Raw genomic sequence first — 20,377 nt, 5'->3', positions numbered from 1 at the left:
ACTTCTCATTGGTCAAGGAGGTTGTCTATCCTTACTCCCAAACTACAGGCTCATTACAGTCATATTTCAACTACGGAAGCGACTTAAGTACACGGAATATTAGTATTGACTTTCAAAATAAAAATAATGCCCTTGTAATTTTATTTGTCATTGGAAAAAGACAGCACTAATTTGATTGAAAAGTAATTTTATTTACAATTTGAAAATGAGCGAACAACGTTTTCCGTGTATAGATCCTAACCCTTATCTTAAGACGTGTAGCTTTTATGTTGAATTTTATTTTGAAATTCAGTTTTCGGAAGTTGTATAGTAGTCATGGCTGACTTGACCTGAATAAGGAGGCTGATATTCCTGCAGGTGAAGGAGTGTTTATGCCAGATAAACTTGTTTAGGTCTCGTCAGGATCCCCTTTAAACAGCATTTCTCTGCCAACCAAACCTTGGAACGCTGTGTTTCAAATGAACTTTCCAGATAGCTTGTATAAAAATGAGTCTATAGCTGTTGTAGACTCACATTTACAATATTGTAGCCTAGCTTAAAAAGTCAGCTGAAGTGAAATAGTTGGAGATAGATTTTTTTTTAGCTTTCTTTAGCCGAGTTTGGATTTAATAAGCGGGTTTTTGTTTCTTCCGCATGTCGCCATGGAGTCGTTCGGATGTATTTCCAGTGTCCTCGGCTGCTCTGCTTGCATTGCACTGGCTGGGCTTGTGTTTGCTGCCTCCAAACTCGGCTTCATTTACCAGTTGTTTCACAAGGTAGGTTATAAAAAAAAAAAATAAATCAGCACCAGCTTCAAAACTTACAACTCTTTCTATATATATGTGGATTTTATCAAAGCATCTGTGATGTGCTTACTGTGTGGAAAGTATTTAGTAATGCTGTCGGTGCTGTTGTTGGGAAAGAAAAGCCTGAGGTGTATTCATATAAACTTTGTCCAGCTCTGCGGTTGCCTCATAAAGGCTATCTAAGCACATTGGTTGTTTGAGGGATCACAGCTGCAGGCCTGAACAATAAAAGCTGCTGTTGTCAAAAGGAGAGAGCGACAGGTGACCTTGGGAAGGGCTGTCATGTCACAGGGGAAACTGTTTATATAAAGTTTGTGGTTTTAAAAGCTCTTGATTGTGTCAAATCGGGGAAACATTGCCAGCTTTTAGATTATATCCAATGCTGCTGTGATGCTCTGTGATACTTAGTGATGTCACAACCAATAACCTCTATGTATTTTCCAGGATTTTTTGGAAGAAGTGGAAGTGTGACCAGCTTTTTTTTTTTTTTTTTTTTTTTGTTCCCATCAGGGAGATTTGCATTGAACCACCTTTTTCTCTTATTACCTCATATTTTAGGCAGTGGTGCCAAAAGTACACACATTTGTTACTTAAGTAGAAGTATAGATACTGCAGTTTAAAAACACTCTGGTAAAAGTTGAAGTATCAACTTGACCTCTTTACTCAAGTTTGAAAAGGACCAAACCAATATCCGGTTTGCTGCACAACCAGTGCACATTATGGACAAATGTGTTCATATCGTATAAGACCAAAACTTTTTTTACTATATGGAAAAGATGATGGGCGTTGTACTGATGATGTGCTTTATACTTACTTACTCAAGTAAGTAAGTATAAAGTAACTTAAAAAAAAAACAGCCAGATGCCACTATATGAATTGAAAGCTCAATTTCTCGACTATAAATAGAATAATAAATAATAAAATTCTTGGAGATGGGGCCAAGGATTAGGGACCCTTCAGACATTTCGACATCTTTTTCTGAATCCGACATTGTAGCATGGCATAGACAATTCGTGTTTGCAGTTTGAAGAACACCTGCTTGCTTCTGATGATTTCCTTTGGCGTCAGCACAAATTTGACGTATAGCTAACCAATGGGTTTTGCGTTATATGACTCATCCAATGACACTAGTTTTCACTAGATGTGGAAGGCACCAATGATCTGCATTGGATGGCGCACATGACGTGAAATAAATATTTATAAACATTAAACTGAAGCCAAGAGTAACAAGTAATGTTTGTTTTAAATCATTTATATCAGCTGTGCTGCTGCCATCAACAGCTTTGTTTATAGATGTTGGAGATTGCCCTGTTTTTCAGTGTAGTCCTGTTTCTCTGGCTCTGACTAACTGGATGTGCTCTCTTCATCCTCTGGCGTGGGAGTTGGCTTGGAGCTCGTCTGCCTTGCTGTGTGTTTCTTCGACGGGGCCGCCTTTCACAGTTGCTTTTTGTATCTCTACTTCTGTCTCCTTGAACCCCAGTCGGCCCCGGCAGATGGCCGCTCACACTGAGCCTGGTTCTGCTGGATGTTTCTTCCTGTTAAAAGGGAGTTTTTCCTCTCCACTGTCGCTACAAGCATGCTTAGTCTGAGGGATTCAATTTGAGTCAATGAGTCGATGCAATCAACTGGTTTTCCTTAGACAGAAAACTTTGAATCAATTTGTCTGTATGATCTGGTAAACTGTAAAGTGCCTTGAGATGACATGTGTTTTAAATTGCCACTATATGAATAAAGTGAAATGAATTGAATTAAAAATGTAAGGAATAGAAAGTATAGAATAGTACAGTACTTGTTTGAAAACGTAATGAGTAGAAGTCAGAAGTAGGGAGAAGAATAAGTAATGGAGTAAAGTATAGATACCTAAAAAGTACTTAAGTACTGTACACTTAAGTACAGTAACAAAGTATTTGTACTTTTTTAATTAACACCTGATTTTAGGGTAATACGTTTCATCCAGAAATGGAACATTCAGCATGTTTTTCTTTGCCAACTTTGTCAGATTGGATGGAGAGCACTTCTACGCCGTCGGATTCAGCTGTTAATTTTCCCTGGGCCGATCTTGCATGGAAAACCTTTAATTGAAACCATTCCTGACATAAACATGCTGTAGGTTGGAAGGAGAATCTCAGCCTAAAATGTCTTGCAGGCTGTCAAATGTTTTCTCCCAATTAACTCTGAGCAGGTCATCTGTGCTGAAGAAAAGCCTCCATGCAGCATGATGCTGTTACAGCCATGCTTTAACATACAGATAAAATATTCTGGAAGATTTGCAGTTAGTTTGTTCTCCTGTCTGTATAGTTTTAATGTAGAGCTATAACCCCTGTGTGACCTTGGCAGTTTCTTCCACATGAATGTAGCAAACATTAAATAGGGCATTTTAGTTTGCTTTAAATGATGGATTTCCTCTGGTTGATTTTCTATCATTGCAATAATTGTAGTCTAAATAAACACTGCCCAGCAGCTCAAAATATTTTGCGAGCTTTGATTTCTCCATGTTTGTTTCAAAAGACCTCTGCAGGGTTGCAAAACTGTTTCCATTCAGAGTTTTATTTATATTTCATAAAGATCTTGCAGAGATGATGTGTGAGTAGCACCAATTTTTTCTCTAAAACATTAAAAAATGTGAGACATGCTCAAGGTCAGTTCAACCAGTGTTTTTAAGGAATGTCTTGTGTTCCTTGAACTACTTTTGCATGATATAAGTTCATGGTATTTTCATCTTTGAATAAGCCCTTGCCACTAGGGGAAATAATTTACAGTACAGTTAGTCATCCTGCTAACTGCAGTGACCTCAGAGCCCAGGAAGACGCTCACAGGCTTGAGCAGTGTGGACTAGGAATGATTTGTTCATCACTTCATGCGCTGCTGATGTGGCTGTTAATCAACAGGGCAAATCTTAACTCATCAGCTCAATCATCACCTGTTGCTTAGATGTCCTGTTAAGGCTACTAAGATCTCATGCCGTGTTGTTTTCTTTTACATTTTCTCTGAGATGCACTCATTCAGTTTTTTTCTCAATCCGATAACGTAACCTGGGCAATATAAATGATACCAATGTGATCCAAGGGTTGAATAAATGAACCGTATATCTTTTCATCTAAGTGAAAGCTTCAGATTTGATATAAACATTGTTGTAAAAAGAAATGTAACAATTTAAAACTGATATAAATATAATTGTTTACATGGGCAGCAAAAAGAACCCCTTTAAAGTGCGCCGGATTAGATCTCCGATATCTAAGCCAGGTTTTAGATCGGTGCGTTTCTGATTATACCCCACCTGGCTGATATAAGAGTTTTCCTAACCACATGTCGTCCACAAAGATGGTCCCCCATTATACGTCAATTTTGTTCGATATAGGATGGACAATACTGAATACTGAAACCAATTCTCATTGTTTCAGCCAAAAATGTTTTCTTTGCTTGATCCATGTCAGTAAAATAATTCTTCTGAAACAGATTTTTCTTTTTTAGCTCACAAAGTATCTTTTAAGATGTTTGGTTAGGAGTGGAAAAGCTACTCCCTCGTCCATGTAGTACTACTTGCTACTTTAATACTTTTTGGACAGGCAGCAGAGTTTTACCGGGGACAGATTTTCCCACTAGAAAACAAAAGCATTTTTTGTCTTCCACTTTTATTAATGTGTCTTTTTTTTTTTTTTATAGTGTACAATAATAGGAGAATGATAAAAAAAAAATACGTATTTAGTGCATTCTATTGATTTTTACTCTTTTTAATTCAGACAGAAACGAAGAGCCCTCGTCATGGAGGGGAGAGTGTTGCAGAGGTCCTCCGTGCACATGGAATCAAGTTTGTTTTCACCCTGGTTGGCGGGCACATCTCCCCCATCCTGGTTGCCTGCGAGAAGGTTGGCATCCGTGTTGTCGACACCAGACATGAAGCCACAGCTGTCTTTGCTGCTGATGCTGTAGCACGGCTCTCAGGTATGGACATCTCAGCTACACATGTTAGAGGAGATCTTGCTTGGCACAGGCCATGTTGGCAACAGCTACTGCAGCGTTGTTAGGGCGTGTCTTTGTGTTTGGCTTTACTCAGGCGGACTGTGGGGCTTGTCAAACACAGGTGCTGCTAACAGAAATGTTACCGTCTGGTTTCAGTTTAGGCATGGCCTTGCTGTAAGCCTGCTAAAAATCTAAACTGTTTTTCTGCCTCTGTCTGTCCCAGGTACTATCGGTGTAGCAGCGGTGACTGCTGGCCCGGGCCTGACGAACACAGTGACAGCTGTGAAGAATGCTCAGATGGCTGAATCCCCACTGCTGCTGCTGGGAGGAGCTGCTGGTACATTACTGCAGGTACATCAGTGCCATTTTCTGGTCTTTATAAGAGACTGAACTTCTTTAAACCTGAACCTAGGTAAAAAAATGAAGAACAGTTCAGTGGTGATGTCTTTTCTGCTTGGCATAAAAACAAATTTTTATGCCTTGGGCCAACAACCTTTTGGAAATCCTGCATTTTTAAATGATCAGTAATCAGTGTTAGTTTTATATTGAAAAAAGTAATTTTTCACATACCAGCAATGCAGCTGCATTACCAGAAATCTACTACAACTCAATCATTCAGAGACTTTTCATAAACATGGTCTCTCTGCAGCGGGAGAGATTTATACTGCAGGACAAGCAGGGAGCTGAGAGAGAGGCATAGGTGACACCCATTGGCTGAACATCCCTAATGTGGGCGGGTGTTCTGCATGCCTTAAACACAGAGGAGAGACGATGGAGCAGAGCCACTGATTAAATCATGGCATTCCTACAGAGTTTGCTGAAGTAAAAGGCTAAACGTTTCTGTAATTTTCTGATTATTAGCAAAAATAAACACTTTAAAAAGATCAGCAGAGAAGCTGTTGATCTAGAAAAACTCCTCCCATCATCTCAGCACTGACTGATCGCTGTAATTAAACACATGTTCTTTACCTACTCAGTGATTTACTGATTTTTACATGCATGGTTTACATTTTTATGTAGTTTTTTTCCCCCGTTAAATAGCTTAAAAACATTTTCTCCAGCGTCATAATTATTGTATAACTAATTGAAGGCTGTCAAGGTGCACAATTATAAAGTTCTAAAGCATCTTTTTTTTATTGTATACAAAAAACATGAAACTTATCAAACTACACAAACCAAAACTGAGCAGATTAAGATTCAGTGTTTTCAGATGTTTAGTCCTTTTTAATAATTTGTTTTATGAATTTATAACAAACATCCTATATTCTGTAACTAAACCTCTAGTTGTATTTAAAGTTCAAATAACACAAATGTTATTCATATTATTTGACATTTAAAAAAAAAAAAAACTTAACTAGTAATTAGTTACTTGGATTCAGCAGAAACAATTCCCAACACTGTCAGTAATCATAAAGATTTCTTTACCAGCACCTGACCATCCCTAATAATCCAGAATTACTGGATTTGCCTTCATCCTTATTTAGAGGATAGATAACATGATGACTCTTGGCTTTTAATATTTTCCTAATCAGATAAGAATATGGTTCTTTTGATTATGTCCTAAAATTTTAAAGAAATAGAGTTGAAAGGTGTACTTTGTTTTATGGTTAAAAAAAGAAAAAAATACCAGAACGTTAGGGTTATCGAGATGAGACGCATGTCTGCTGTTTGTGCCACAGGGTAGAGGAGCGCTGCAGGATATCGACCAGATGTCTCTTTTCAAGCCACTTTGTAAATTCTGTGCCTCTATCCGGAAAGTCCGGGAGATCGTGCCTACGCTCAGGAAGGCCCTGGCAATAGCTCAGTCAGGAACGCCTGGTCCCGTTTTCATCGAGTTTCCCATTGATACGCTCTACCCCTACCACCTGGTGTCCAAAGAGTTCGCTGTTAAGAACCCTCCCAAAGGGCTGATGGGGAAAATGGTTTCATGGTATGTCACAGACATGTTTGCTGTTTATTTATTGGCATCAATAAATCCCTATCAGTTATGATCATTCAGTTAATTTGTTGCTAACTCTAACTCTTTAGGTACCTCAATAACCACCTCATGAACCTTTTTGCTGGAGCCTGGGAGACCAGAGACGTTTCCCCACTTCCCGTTCACATCCCTCAAGCCACAGATGATCAGGTAATCCTAGTATCTGGTGTTGCTTAAATGTTTGACTATGTAGAAATGTGGAAAAACATATGTTTGTGTACTAAATGTCAGGGAAGAAAGAATGTACAAAACCCTTTTCATGTTTTGCTGCTTTTCAGGTGCAAAGGTGCGTAGAGCTAGTGAGTCGCGCCAAGAAACCAGTCATTCTGCTAGGGAGCCAAGCCACACTTCCTCCAACACCAGTGGAAGACATCAGGTAAAAGAAAAAAATGGTTCTCACTGTTCCCTTACTCATCACAGCCTAAAAGTCTCCTTTTGTGCTCCTCTGAGACATAGGATGTGGAACCAATATGTTTTCTGCTTTCTAGGAAGGCTTTGGAGGATCTTGGCATCCCCTGCTTTCTTGGAGGCATGTCTCGAGGCATGCTGGGAAAAGACAGCCCCATCCACATTCGACAGAACAGGCGGGATGCTCTCAAGGAGGCCGACCTGGTTCTCCTTGCAGGTCAGGTCAACATCTTCACCTTGAAGTGCATCTAGAAAACAACAGTGGCCTTTTGCTTCCTTAAAAAAACAAGCTAGGGACCCACTAAAAATAAATATATTTTTGAAAGTTAAAGAAAAAGGATGAATTACCTCTGGAAACAAAAATGTTGGCGATAATTTCTATTTAAACCCATTGACTCTTATATCATAAAATACAATCCTATAATGTTCACCTGTGTAGAGCTGTTGTATGAAGGCTTTACAGGTTTGGTAGAGAACTTAAATAAGCTTCATGAAGATGAACGTGTTTGATTTTCTCCCAACCTCACGATTCCTGATTGGGAGGTGGTCGTGAGAGGCTGATCGCCCCTCGTTACCCCCTGTACACTACTCGACGCACAATCAGGCTGAAAGTTGACCCGTTAAAAAAAATTCTTGCACGACTGGAGAAAAGGACAAAAAATCGTAGTCTGTATGCCTGGCTTAAGCTCCAACAATGTGGGATGAGGAGTCAAACATGACGGTGGCAGAATAATGCTGTGGGGATAACTTTCTTTATCGGGAACATTGAAGTAGCTAATTTAATGAATCAAAAATAAACATCAAAGTTCAAACCGGAATATAGTTGATCTGTGATAAGAATTGAAAGCTGCTGTTCACTGAAGTTATTCATCCAATCTTCTGAGATTTTTCAGAATGAAGCTGAGCTGTAATTTCCACCTCTAGATGTCTAAAGTTGGTAATGACATACACCAAAAAGACTTTCAGGTTTAACAGCAGGATTAGGTGGTTAGCATTAGTGTGTTACATACTGATAAACGCACCGCTTTTCAATTAATTTCCTAAGTAGCTGAGAACCATGTATTCTATTTCTTTTTTTAAAATTAGGTTCTACAGTTCATGGCGGTCTACACTAAGGTGAAAAAATTTTTACAAATTTCCAAAGAGCAACAAGATCAGGAGGGGTTTGAGTTCATAATGAAATACACAGAGAGGGAAAACTGCATCATTTGACTAGTTGGTTCAAGATTGTTATTAATTTTTGTTTATCTTTTTGCAGGCACAGTATGTGACTTCAGATTGAGCTACGGCAGAGTTCTCAGCAGGAGGAGCAAGGTCATCGCTGTCAACAGAGACAAGTCCCAGCTGCTGAAAAACTCTGACATGTTCTGGAAACCAACTATAGCAATTCAGGGTAATTTTGTTATCCCAACTATGTTTTCATTACAGTAACGCCTTACCCTTCAACATTAAAACTGAATTATTAACAAGATAATCAGATTTCCTTTGTAGTCCTGTAGACCTGGAAAAAGACCTCTTATGACTTAATAGCTACTCTGATCATTTGTCAGGTCTGGGTTTGTAAAAAAGACTGGAACTTAGGATAAAAACAAAGTTCACATTTCCTACAGCATTCAGAGCTGTGCACAGAAGAAGAGGGTGACATTTCTGATCGCTACACTGTTGAAAACAGGATTGTGTCACTTTTACATTTCTGTAACAGATGAATAGATAATAAAACAAAATGGTTTTTTTTGTGTTTTTTAAACATGAAAACATAAAGCTTTTTGAGGTTGAGTCTGACGTATTTATGCATTTTATTGTTTTAGGTGACGCTGGGTCTTTCATTGTCCGTCTCTCCAAGGGGCTGAAGGGCCATCGCTGTCCTGAAGAATGGCCTCAGAGCCTCAAAGCTGGAGATTATACCAAAGAAAAGACAAACAGGTGAGCAGGGATGGGAATCTCTGCACACGTCATTCATTTTGATAAAAAAAAAAAGAAAAAAGAACTGGTACTATAAAGCCATTTCTCAATACATTTTAGAGCTAAAGCTGATGAGAAGACGGAGCACCACCTAAATCCCTTAAAAGTCCTCCACTGTGTGGATGAGCTGATGGCAGAGGACAGCATCATTGTAGCAGATGGTGGGGATTTTGTAGGCAGTGCTGCTTATATAATGAGACCAAGAGGACCTCTGCGTTGGTTAGATCCAGGTAATACCTCAGCTAATTAAAGTAGGGGGGCAGGGGGTTTATTTGATGCTAACAAAAGCAGGAAAAATACAGTAAGTTCTTCCAGTTAGTTATTATTTATTGCCCAACTGTGCTCCTGGCCGACCAGTAGCTATGTTTTGTTTTTTCTGAATCTCTTGGATCCTTGCAGGAGCCTTTGGGACTCTGGGAGTTGGGGGAGGTTTTGCTTTGGGAGCAAAATTATGTCGTCCTGAATCTGAGGTATGATGATTACACTGGATGTGTATTTATTTAAACTTTTACTTTTCAACCCTGATGCAAAGACATGGTGATTTCTGCATGATGTGCAGGTGTGGATAGTATATGGAGACGGCTCCCTGGGCTACAGTGTTGCAGAGTATGACACGTTTACACGGCACAAGGTATGAATCTTTCACGCAGTAATAGACACAATTATTCATTGGATTAAAGAATGGGTCACACCTTTTTCTTTAGCAGCAATGAGGCATAAAGTACCGAACCGACTAAATCCTATTTTGCATCCAATCCTACAGAAAATTGTTTTTGATGAGGTCATGGCTTTTAACACTCATTGAGAGTCAGTAGGAGTAAACACAGTGGACCTCAGGTCTATTTTAATCAGACTATGCAGCAATTCAGTGGGAATTTCATGGGTCTGACAGGAGGAGAGACGTGGTTACAAAGTAAATGCATCTGCTTTGTGGGAAAATAAAAGCAAAAGAAAAAACAAACAAGGGGCAGACAGTGAAGGTAAACACAGATTATCACGCTCCCTCTTTATGTCTGGTACCAACTACTGTTAATAGCTGCTGTCCCCTGCTGGTCGGACTTCTGTGAAGAATAACTTCAACTAATAACGTTTGTAGCAAAGCTCTTCATGTATAGGCTAACAAACAAACTAGCCGTCTAGAGTAATTACTAGGCTACACTGCTCTGTTTTTAAAATAACAACAAAATAAACCTGAATATTAAATTGAATGGACCATATGCTCAACTCCACTACTTCCTGAACTTCAAACAGCTCGTTTGTTTCCTGTCTTTGATTATTGGACAGACTGATTAAGCGAGGTTTGTCTAGTCAATGTCACCATGGTAACTGAGGTCAAATGCTGTAAACAAAGAATCCTTTCAGAAATTTAAATGACTGTTTCTTTAAATTAATTTACAAATTTCAAAGTAAGAGAAAATAAAAGTCTAAATCGAATCAATATTTGGTGTCACTACCTTTTGTCCTTAAACCAGCGTTGATTCTTATAGGTATACTTGTAGGATTATATTCAGGTGTGTAATGAACCAACTATACCAAACGGGTGCTAATAATTATCAATATCATAGAAACATTGAACTGAAACAGAAACAGCCGTGTAGGAGGCTTAAAGTCACAGGGAAATCGTATTTAAATGTCAAATCATTCTAGCTTAAATATGCACAAGGATTGCACAAGGGTTTTTTAATCATCAATTAGCCTTCTGACCCAATGAGCAAACACATTGTACCATTAGAACACTGGAGTGATAGTTGCTGGAAATGGGCCTCTATACACCTTTGTAGATATTGCACTGAAAACCAGACATTTGCAGCTAGAATAGTCATTTAGCATATTAGCAATGTATATAGTGTATTTCAATGTGACCCCAAACTTTTGAACAGTAGTGTAAAATGGCAGTATTTACTTTCTTATTATTCACTCCAAAAATATATCTTTTAGAAGGTCAGGTCAATTTTCAGCTTCTGTGGTGCCGACGTAAATATGGACTAACGTTTTAACTTAACCTGTGTTTTCATAAGTTAAAAGGGAAGATGGTGTTAAGATGTGTAATTTGAAACAACCCAAAGCTGTTGGATCCATGGCAGAAATTTTTAAGTAACATAATAACTCGCCTATGGGTGAGACCAGAGGGTGGAGCTCAGCATGCAGACCGTTTCATCTTTTACACAGCTGCTCTGTCAGCGATTTTAAACTTTATGACGTTCCTTTTTTTTAACTATGCGGTTGTGATTTGTGTGACTTGAGAAATGTTGAGCATGTGGCTAAGGAACACATTGGCGAGCTCCACCCAGATGTTTCCAAATGGATGCATTTCGCCTCTGACAAAGGCAAAATATAATGAAGCGTTAGTCTGAGAAGTTTGAATAAAAAACAACCTTGATGCGTGATCTCCAGCTCTATGCTGTGTCCTCAGAGTTCCACAACCTTCCGCCATCAGGCAACCGATTTAGTTGTCCCTAATTAGAAGCTTTTGTCAGAAAATCCTCATTTCACTGGAAGAAATAAACGCATGTTATCTTTATTAATCCAAACAACCCAAAACTTGTTGAACATTATTCAAGGCTGATGAAGCTCATATTTTTATGTCATGTTGTCATTTCAATGTTTTTTTTACTTGATTTTTTTCCTCTCCAGACGCCAGTTATATCTGTGGTTGGGAACGATGCGTGTTGGAGTCAGATATCCAGAGAGCAGGTCCCCATCCTTGGCAGTAATGTTGCATGTGGCCTTGCTTTCACAGGTACATTTTGGCCACTGTCATGTCCATCTTGGTAAATCCACAATATTGCATTGCCCATCGCTACATGACAGCTACATAGTGAAATGTATGATCTTTGCTTATCTTGCAGATTATCACATAGTGGCCGATGGCTATGGCGGTAAGGGCTACCTTGTTGGACGGGAAAACGAGGACCAGCTAACGAGCCTCATCAAACAGGCTCAAAAGGACGCCAAAGAGGGCAAGGCTGCACTTCTCAATGTTTTGATTGGGAAGACTAATTTCAGAGAAGGCTCCATCTCTGTGTAGAGCCTCTAAGTATAGAAGGCCGTCAGATAATCTTTGTATTTTAACTTTGGATTCCATACATTTTACTCTGATCAATGAGGGATTTCAAATTAATTTGGAATTGCACTAATTTAGCTAAGTCTACTTCAAAGCTTTGATCATCCTTTTTAGACTTTGAAGCCATATTTTAATTTAAGAGGGAACATTTTTGACGGTTAGTTTTATTAAGTTGTTTTCTTTTTACAATCAATATATTGCGAATAATGACTCACTCCAGAACTGAAATAGAAGAATCTGTCGGTCATGCTTACAATGCTGCAAAACGCAAAAGGGAAATGGCGACTACTCAGACATGTCTGTTCTATTTAGAGACATTGCCACTTTAGATTTCTGACCTTTTTAAGTTCAGTAAGAAAGAAGCTACAGGAATTGCCTGTGAGAGTGAAAAATGTACTTGATTTATCCTAAGTGACCTGTATGTGTTTATCTACTGTTTGGAGATGAACGGTGGGCCTTTGACGGACATTCAGATGTGGTAAAGATGTAACTTTCAGTTTCAGTCATGCTTTGAAAAACGGAATTAATTGACCTACAAAATTGTCTGTGAATGTTGTTGCCCAACAAAAGGTTTGACCTTCTGAGTTTGATTGTATCCTCATATACATTGCTATGTATAGACTGAAGAGTGAACCAGTGAGACATTAAAGATTTATTCAGTACTGATTCTTTGGACATTATTTGTTTTCCTTTTAAAGTTGCTTTAAACCAAAAGGTAAAATCTTTGCGCTATATAGATTAAATCTTTGGATAATTCCCTTTCTGTGTGCAGTGTTATGATTTTGGATTGTTTCTTTTTGGTAAGTCAACGTGTTAGAAAAATCTTTTTCTAAAGTTGAGGTCTTAAGTGGGGAAAGCAAATGTTATGTTAAAAAAATAGCAGGACTTTTATGCCTCGCAGTACGTCTGGTGGAGGTCTAGTGAACTTGGATTGCTGTGATTGATGGCTGTACAGTCATCACAGCAGATACCTGCCCACTAAATAGTTATTGTAGAAAAAAATGCATATAAAGTAGATTTAATCCTCTTTTTTTTCATTATCTTGAATGATTCTATATTTTTTTTTTCAAAGTGTAGAAGGGATTCAGTCAACCTTCTGCATGCAGTTTATTTTCTGAACAGCAGATGGCAGCGTAGTAGTGTTTGAGTTTTTTTGTAGCGTATTATGCTGACGTGGTGCTGTTCGTAAATTCTTGAGGGAATATATTGATTTCCTACGAGGCAAAAAGCCCGATTGTGAAACCTATCGTGTGGTGAATACATTTGCCAAATCTAATAAAGCGTTTTTGTTTTTTTTTTATCAACAAAAAATAACTTTGCTTTACTATAAACTGACATCATTGCCCAAACCTGCAGAGTGAAATGCTTTATTTTTAATCTACCATATTATCAACACGTTTAACAATGATTTTAATAAAGGGTAAACGTTTTTTTTTTACACCCAATAAATGTGTTCAAGGCATGCATCTTAAATGATGTAAGCACTTGGTTGTTGCGTTTAGACAAAACCATATGTTGTTGGGTCTCATGCTGCGTTCATATACATTTGGTAAAAGTTAGGGGTCTGATAAACCTTGAAATACAATAAAGCAGAGTAAGCCTTAAAATATGCAGTATGAGGAAATAAGTTGGGGAAGCTAATGATTTACATTGATCAGGAAGATTTCACTTTTTCAAGTTTTAAATACCGGATTTTGAAACAGTTACAACAGCGTAATAGAGATTTACTACAGCAAGTAAATGCGTCATTAAAACCGGTGCACATTAGCGCTCGCGGGCGGCCGTTAGACACCACACAGACAGGAGAGGAGCTGAGGGCGACTTTAACTGGAGATACACAACGGTTCCCATTAGGGAGAAGAAAAAACATGTTTTAGTTGGAAACAATGAAATAGACGCGAGTAGTTACCGTCAGAATGACCAGCAGCGGCGGAATAATTAACGTTTGACAACTTTGGATTTTTTTTTCTTACTTTAAAACGATAACAATCTCACAAGATAAAACAGCACTGCCTCCCTAACGCCGACCTTTATTTTTTAAGACTGTGGCGACTATTCATCGGGTTCAAATCAAGACCTTTAAAAGGGAAGAAAAACAAAAAACGCCACGAAGGCTGATCGATTCCTGAACTGCTTAAAGTGGATCAAATTCAACCTTCACTGTTTTTCATCTGAGCTTTAATTAAAAGAACCAAAACATCCGAACTGAGGCGAACACTGGAGTCACCTGGTGCAAGGTAAGTTACCTTTATACCTGCTTCTTTATTTAATCTTACTCAAAATGTTATATTATGTAAGACACGTCACAAACAAAATTCACCTTACTGCTGTTTGTTCCAGGAAATCTAAGGTGATTAAACCAGGTTTCTAAAATAAACATTGAATAAAGAAGCATTATTTAGAATAATATGAATTTGAAGCAAAACACTTTTGTTAAAAAGTAAAAAAATAAATAATAATTAGTGTTATAGTTTCCCATCAGGAAAGGAGTGTTTCTTAAAAGAATGAGTAAAACATTTCCTGTTTACAGGAAAGGACACTATTGGGTAAGAATTGTAAAGTTTTTAGTAGAGCATTTGTTTGATGAGGTGTCAGTGATGGTTTTATCTCTGATTCAACTTGTATAACATGTTCTCATTGTGCCATTACATCATAGCCATATTGTGTAGCAATAATGTTAAGAACTATTTGTTGGTTGTTTTATTTATTTATTATTATTGGTCATATGTTTATATTACTATTTTTCTATGTATTTATTACTGTTTTTCAAGGGTGCACTTTAAGAAATGAAATTGCCTAAAGCTGTTTTAAACGAAATTTCTTTTTGTATACACTTGTGTATGCAAACTGACAAAATTAATCTAAGTAAGTTTAGTTCATATCTGACATCCATGGTATGTTAAATAAGTCAAAAAGTGTCAGACACTCATTATAATGGATGAGAGGTAGAGTTAGGGCAACTGGTTTTATGTCAAATTATAATCACTGGAAAATGGGCACCATTTGAGGATTTATCAGTGCCATGCAGTTCATGATCAAATGAAAATATATATATATTCTTATTTTTTAAATTTTGTCTAAATATCTAAAATCTCTCCTCCAAGGCATTAAGAAACACAACTGAGGTTCAGACTAAAGATAGCCCAAAGCATCAGCTACAAACCCAAGAACTTTCTTACCCTCACCCTTACACGCAGTCCTCTTAACCACCATTTTTAAAGTGTCCATCAATTTTTTTTTTTTACTTGACAAAAAGGCAGGAAGTAATGCAAACACATACTTATGACTGCAGTTCTGAACATGTGTTCAAGTCCAGTGACTGTAAAAAAGACCAAGATGACGAAAAAAAACAGTCTTATTGCTTTAACATCCACTATACATAATATGGAAACATTTAGCAGATGCATTTATATACAATTTGTCTACTAAATAGGTTGTTTATCTTATAAAAGCAAAACGGAACTTATTTCCATGATTAATTTAGTATTAGCCTTTCAATTGTTTTGTGCGTTCACCTTGAAAGACAAGGGTCTTGTTCACGAATGAGGGGAAGATGGAGCAGGAGATCGATAGTCGGATTGGTGCGGCGTCTGCTGTGAAGCGGGCCCTGTACCGGTCTGTTGTGGTGAAGAGAGAGCTGAATCAAAAAGCAAAGCTCTCGATTTACCGGTCGATCTACATTCCTACTCTCATCTATTGTCATGAGCTTTGGGTCATGACCGAAAGAATGAGATCCTGGATACAAGCGGCTGAAATGAGTTTTCTCTGTAGTGTGTCTGGGCTCTCCCTTAGACATAGGGTGAGGAGCTCAATCATCTGGGGAGGACTCAGAGAAGAGCCGCTGCTTCTCTGCATCAAGAGGAGCCAGTTGAGGTGGCTTGGGCTGATTAGGCCTCCTGGACGTCTATCTGGTGAGCTGTTCCAGGCACGTCCCAAAGAGAGGAAGCCCAGGGGGAGACCCAGGACCCGCTGGAGGGACTATGTTTCTCAGCTGGCCTGGAAGTGCCTTGGGATTCCCCCCGAGGAGCTGGCCCAAGTGGCTGGGGAGAGGGACATCTCGGCCTCCCTACTGAAGCTGCCACCCGCGTGACCCGACCCCGGATAAGCGGAAGAAGATGGATGGATGGACCTTAAAAGACATCAGCATAGAAGAGAAAATGTAGATTCATATTGCTCTATTCGTGGTTATATATAGGGTAAATATTTAAGAGCCAAGAAATGAACCTTGTGGAACACCCTTAAAGATTTCTACCATTATTGATCTTATACTTTTGGTTTATATCTAGGAAATAATGTCAAAACCATCTACTTCCAGTAGGGGGGAAAAAAACTAATATTTGCATCAATTGAAGTTAAAATTCGAGTGATCAGCATCATCACAGAGTGGTGTTAACTAGTCATTGTTTAAATTGGCCACAGCTGCTCCTTTCCAGGATATTGACTGGTTGTTCATGTTTCTTAAAGGAGCTGAATGGCCTCTGTTGTAGCAGTGAAAACTGAGAAGCGACCTGCAGCTGATTCTCAGGATGCAGAGTCAAATGCTAAGAAGCCCAGGTAAGCTCAGGTGCACCTGCACATTGCTTCTATTACATATTCAAGATTTTTTTTTTTTTTTTAGCAGAACTGATTAAAATCTTTGCCAGGCCTAATTGAATTAAATGTAGGTTTTAGTTCCAAAAAGTGCATGCTGGCAGGCTTGAAAATGCTTTATTTAACCTTCATGCTGTCAGAGGGATTGGGGAAGCATCGTATTTGGAACCGTCATCACTCAATCTCTGCCTGCCCCAAAGGAAATTGCTGCCCAGCCTAAAGACCAAGCGTGCCCCCGAGCTTGTCCTGGTGATTGGCACGGGGGTGAGCTCTGCAGTAGCTCCCCAGGTTCCTGCTCTCCGCTCATGGAAAGGGCTCATCCAGGCCCTGCTTGATGCAGCCAACGACTTCGACCTGCTGGAGGAGGAAGAGAGCCGGCGTTTCCAGAAGCACATGCAGGAGGATAAGAATTTGGTGCATGTGGCCCATGACCTCATTCAGAAACTGTCTCCGGTAAGACTGTCTGAATCTCTTTCCTCTCCTTCCTTTGCTAAATCTCTATTCTCTACAAACACAACCCCCTTGTATCACTGCAGACAATGCTGCTGAAGCACGGGAATTCTGTTATTACTTCCATGGATAAACATACAGATATTGGGTCCCTACTTTTTAAAGAACTGTATCTGACTACACAAGGCTCAGATGCTAGTCTCCTTTAAATAAATATTATTAATCATATCAGAGATAAGAGCCATGAGTATTGGTCTTATTAGGATAGGATGATTCATTAGTCCAAATATGACTAGCTTAACACACAAACATTATTCTGAAAGAATTTACTTGAATGAAAATGAAAATGTCCAAAAAGCAATGTTTGAAATGACTTTTAGAAACCTAGAAAAAATATATCGAGATGAGTATAAGATTGTAAGTCTGGCTGGGAAGAAAGTAAAAATTATTAGGAGATGTAAAGGGATCAAGGATGTAGAGCATGTTGCTTTGTGTTAGGGCCCGGCAATTAATTGCATTTACAATATAATGGCAACTGAATAAAAATAAAATTTTCAAATCGCAGATGCTCTCAATTTTGGTCACATTACAATTAAAGGTATTCTGGAGGATTTGCGCACATTTTTTAAAGACCCGCCCTCTCCGCACGTGCGAGAGCATGCAGCAGCCCGTTTTTCCTCATGCACGCTCTGCTTAAAGGTTGCTGTTCTCATAGCTCATACAAGTTTACTGTATCTGAACAGCAGCCCTAACCCCTAAATCCCTCAATCACTATATGGAGTGGAGACTGTATAGTGGACTTTATGGCGAACTCGGTTAACTGACCATTTGGACAGATGATCAATACTTTTTGCTCCCCATTGGTCACATAACTCTTCCTACTCTGTGTGGTGCCTGCCCCATCTTTTTTATTAGTCAATAAGCTGGGTAGCGACCGCGGGCCGCTGTGACAGCAAATCCCATAATGCTTTGTGCGGAGAGCTCTCCATGCAAAGCAGACTGAGATATATCTGCCTCTTCTGAGGCCTTTCTTTTCTTCTCATACACTTCGTAGACACTTTTTCTCTTGCGACCCTCTTTGAGCTTCAATGACTGAAAGCGTAGCTCACCACACATATATGCCTGAAAGTGCGGATGCTCCGAAAAAGATAGCTAACGGGACGAGCACTTAGGACAGCCTTATGTAAACATATCAGCAGAATGATTGACAATTAGGAGGACCACTTATTTTGATGATCCACCCAGGAGTGAAAGACGTTCCTCTATATCTTTAAGTAGTTTCACTCCAGCCCTTTAGGTGGCAGTAATAGGCTTAAAGTGGGATTGCTGCCACACAGAGGGGCCCTTTTTACAAGGATTTACAGTTAAATCGTGCAGCAATGGACAAGCAAGTGGTTAGTGCAAAATAAAATTGAAATAAAATCACAAGATTCATTGAAAATTTAGATTTTTGTCAAAATGGTTTAGTACTAGTTCATGACAGCACTATCTTGTTTGTAGTTTATGTTTGTTTTTTCTTGTATAAAAATATGTAATCTTAATGTTCGACTTATGTCTCCTGCTCAGACAATAATCATACCAAAAATATTTAAGCTGCAGTGTTACATCTTTAGTAAAACTGTGGCGGAGTATTTGTACACACAGAGAAAATCTTTATAGAAGGTGCCAAGTGCTTTTTATGTTCAGTTGAGCGAGCAACTTTTTTTTTTTTTTTGCATGTGTTTTTTTTTTTTTTTACAAATATGCTGATCATAGAATAATGAGTGAACATTATGAGTGGAGGATATATTGACAATAATACTTACCAAGTATACCAGACCAAAAGAAATTCATCAAACCTGAAACTCATTGCAGGTTGTTGTTTGTTTTGCCCTTTTTTTATTATGTTTGAAAGTCACATGCAAACTCATTAACAAAACAATTATTTTTATTGTTGTGCATTTGTAAACGTATTTGGACTGTCAGAAATAATAACAAGGGGATAATAAAAAAGACAAAAAATATAAATGATATAAAATACCACAAAATATGAAAAAGTTGCCTTTGTCTGCTGATTGACAAAAGAGCAGATTATGCTCTAAAAATCTGGAATGCTGAAACACAGCAAATCAAGGTAGAAGTTTAAGAATTTAATAAAACATAGCTATGTATATAGGAAAGTTATTTTTTATTAAACTCCATTAACTGCAGGCTCTTTTTTTGCTACACATGCCACAACTTTTTAAGGTCTTTTTTTTTTTTTGTTTTGGTTTAATTTTTTAAAGATTTTCTGTCGTCCGGCTGCATTAAGTTTTGCCTGTGCGGATGTTTTTTCCTTATTATTAACATTCTACTTTTGTTGTTTCCGACAGCCCAGATATATTTACATGCACAGAATCTCTCTATTCTAATCACTTTGTGGCAGCAATGACCACAGATATTTTTGCATGTCATTTTGCCCCTTACTTTCCGAAGTAATAAAAGGTGCAAGACTGCAGCCGCGGTTTATTTTCCGATTCGGAAAATCGCTTTGCGCCTGGTAAATTCTGACATTTACGCATCGTCCATGAATTTGCACAGTTTTTAAATTAGAAACACACAACAAAATTTTTGCACATGCTGTCTGCTGAGTTGCAAATGCAGAACTCTTTGCACCTTCTTTGAAGATCAGCTCTGTTCGTACAAACAGGTTTTCGCTCGTTTTAAGATGTACAGCCGTTCTAAAGATCAGGCCCATTATGATGTGCTTTGGCAATGAAAATTAGGGAGCGGCTGAAGGGAGACAAACAAACTAAAGAACATCCATCACTAAAGTGACATTGAGGAAGGGCGGGCTTGACAAGGCAGATATTTTTCCTCGATGTTCTTTAAAAGGCTCTGCATGAAGGAATCTGTTCATTATTTTTGGGTGGAACCTAACCGCTCTGCACGTCTTATCTTTTACGCAAGCAGTTTTTGGAGATCACCAACTGGCCCACTTACTACATGCAAGTTTTCATTTTTTCTGTTTTTCTTTTTGCCTACACAGTTTAGCACTCCTTATCCAGAACCCTTGAAGATCAATTGCATTGTGTTTTATCTAGACAAAACCAAAGCTAATTTCTACACAAACATGTCATCAACATCACAGCAGTTGATGCAAGCGTCTGTTATATTTTCATTGGATGGGTCTTTATTTCTTAAAAAATACCGTATTTTCAC

The 20,377-nt window shown here is 38.5% G+C and overlaps 2 protein-coding genes across 2 annotated transcripts in view; both read left to right on the top strand.

Annotated features, from left to right (window-relative positions):
• Positions 1–325: 325 nt before the first annotated feature.
• ilvbl (ilvB (bacterial acetolactate synthase)-like) lies at positions 326–12,823 on the top strand. The gene is made up of 14 exons (XM_015372684.1): positions 326–755; positions 4,526–4,727; positions 4,969–5,096; positions 6,425–6,675; positions 6,774–6,873; positions 7,002–7,099; positions 7,212–7,348; positions 8,390–8,524; positions 8,940–9,054; positions 9,154–9,323; positions 9,493–9,563; positions 9,653–9,724; positions 11,728–11,833; positions 11,943–12,823. Exons 1-14 carry the CDS (start codon positions 642–644, stop codon positions 12,119–12,121), a joined length of 1,878 nt encoding a protein of 625 aa, XP_015228170.1. The 5' UTR covers positions 326–641; the 3' UTR covers positions 12,122–12,823.
• A 1,116-nt stretch (positions 12,824–13,939) lies between these two features.
• Positions 13,940–20,377, top strand: part of fam118b (family with sequence similarity 118 member B) — a 16,622-nt gene continuing 10,184 nt past the window's right edge. Inside the window, exons 1-3 of the mRNA XM_015372768.1 lie at positions 13,940–14,394; positions 16,622–16,711; positions 16,948–17,200. Of these exons, the coding sequence (XP_015228254.1) occupies positions 16,629–16,711; positions 16,948–17,200 (336 nt within the window). The 5' untranslated portion in view covers positions 13,940–14,394; positions 16,622–16,628. The remainder of the gene's footprint in view (positions 14,395–16,621; positions 16,712–16,947; positions 17,201–20,377) is intronic.

Source organism: Cyprinodon variegatus, unplaced genomic scaffold (genome assembly GCF_000732505.1).
Source record: "Cyprinodon variegatus isolate N-32 unplaced genomic scaffold, C_variegatus-1.0 Scaffold75, whole genome shotgun sequence".
NCBI classification, from domain to species: Eukaryota; Metazoa; Chordata; class Actinopteri; order Cyprinodontiformes; family Cyprinodontidae; genus Cyprinodon; species Cyprinodon variegatus.
This window is presented reverse-complemented; position numbering and strand designations above follow the sequence as displayed.

Bases quoted from the DNA above. Each gene is read 5' to 3' on its own strand.
- ilvbl (XM_015372684.1), top strand. From the start codon at position 642: ATGGAGTCGTTCGGATGTATTTCCAGTGTCCTCGGCTGCTCTGCTTGC. The intron at 6,676-6,773 runs GTATGTCACAGA...CTAACTCTTTAG, and splicing joins ATGGGGAAAATGGTTTCATG to GTACCTCAATAACCACCTCA. The intron at 8,525-8,939 runs GTAATTTTGTTA...TTATTGTTTTAG, and splicing joins ACCAACTATAGCAATTCAGG to GTGACGCTGGGTCTTTCATT.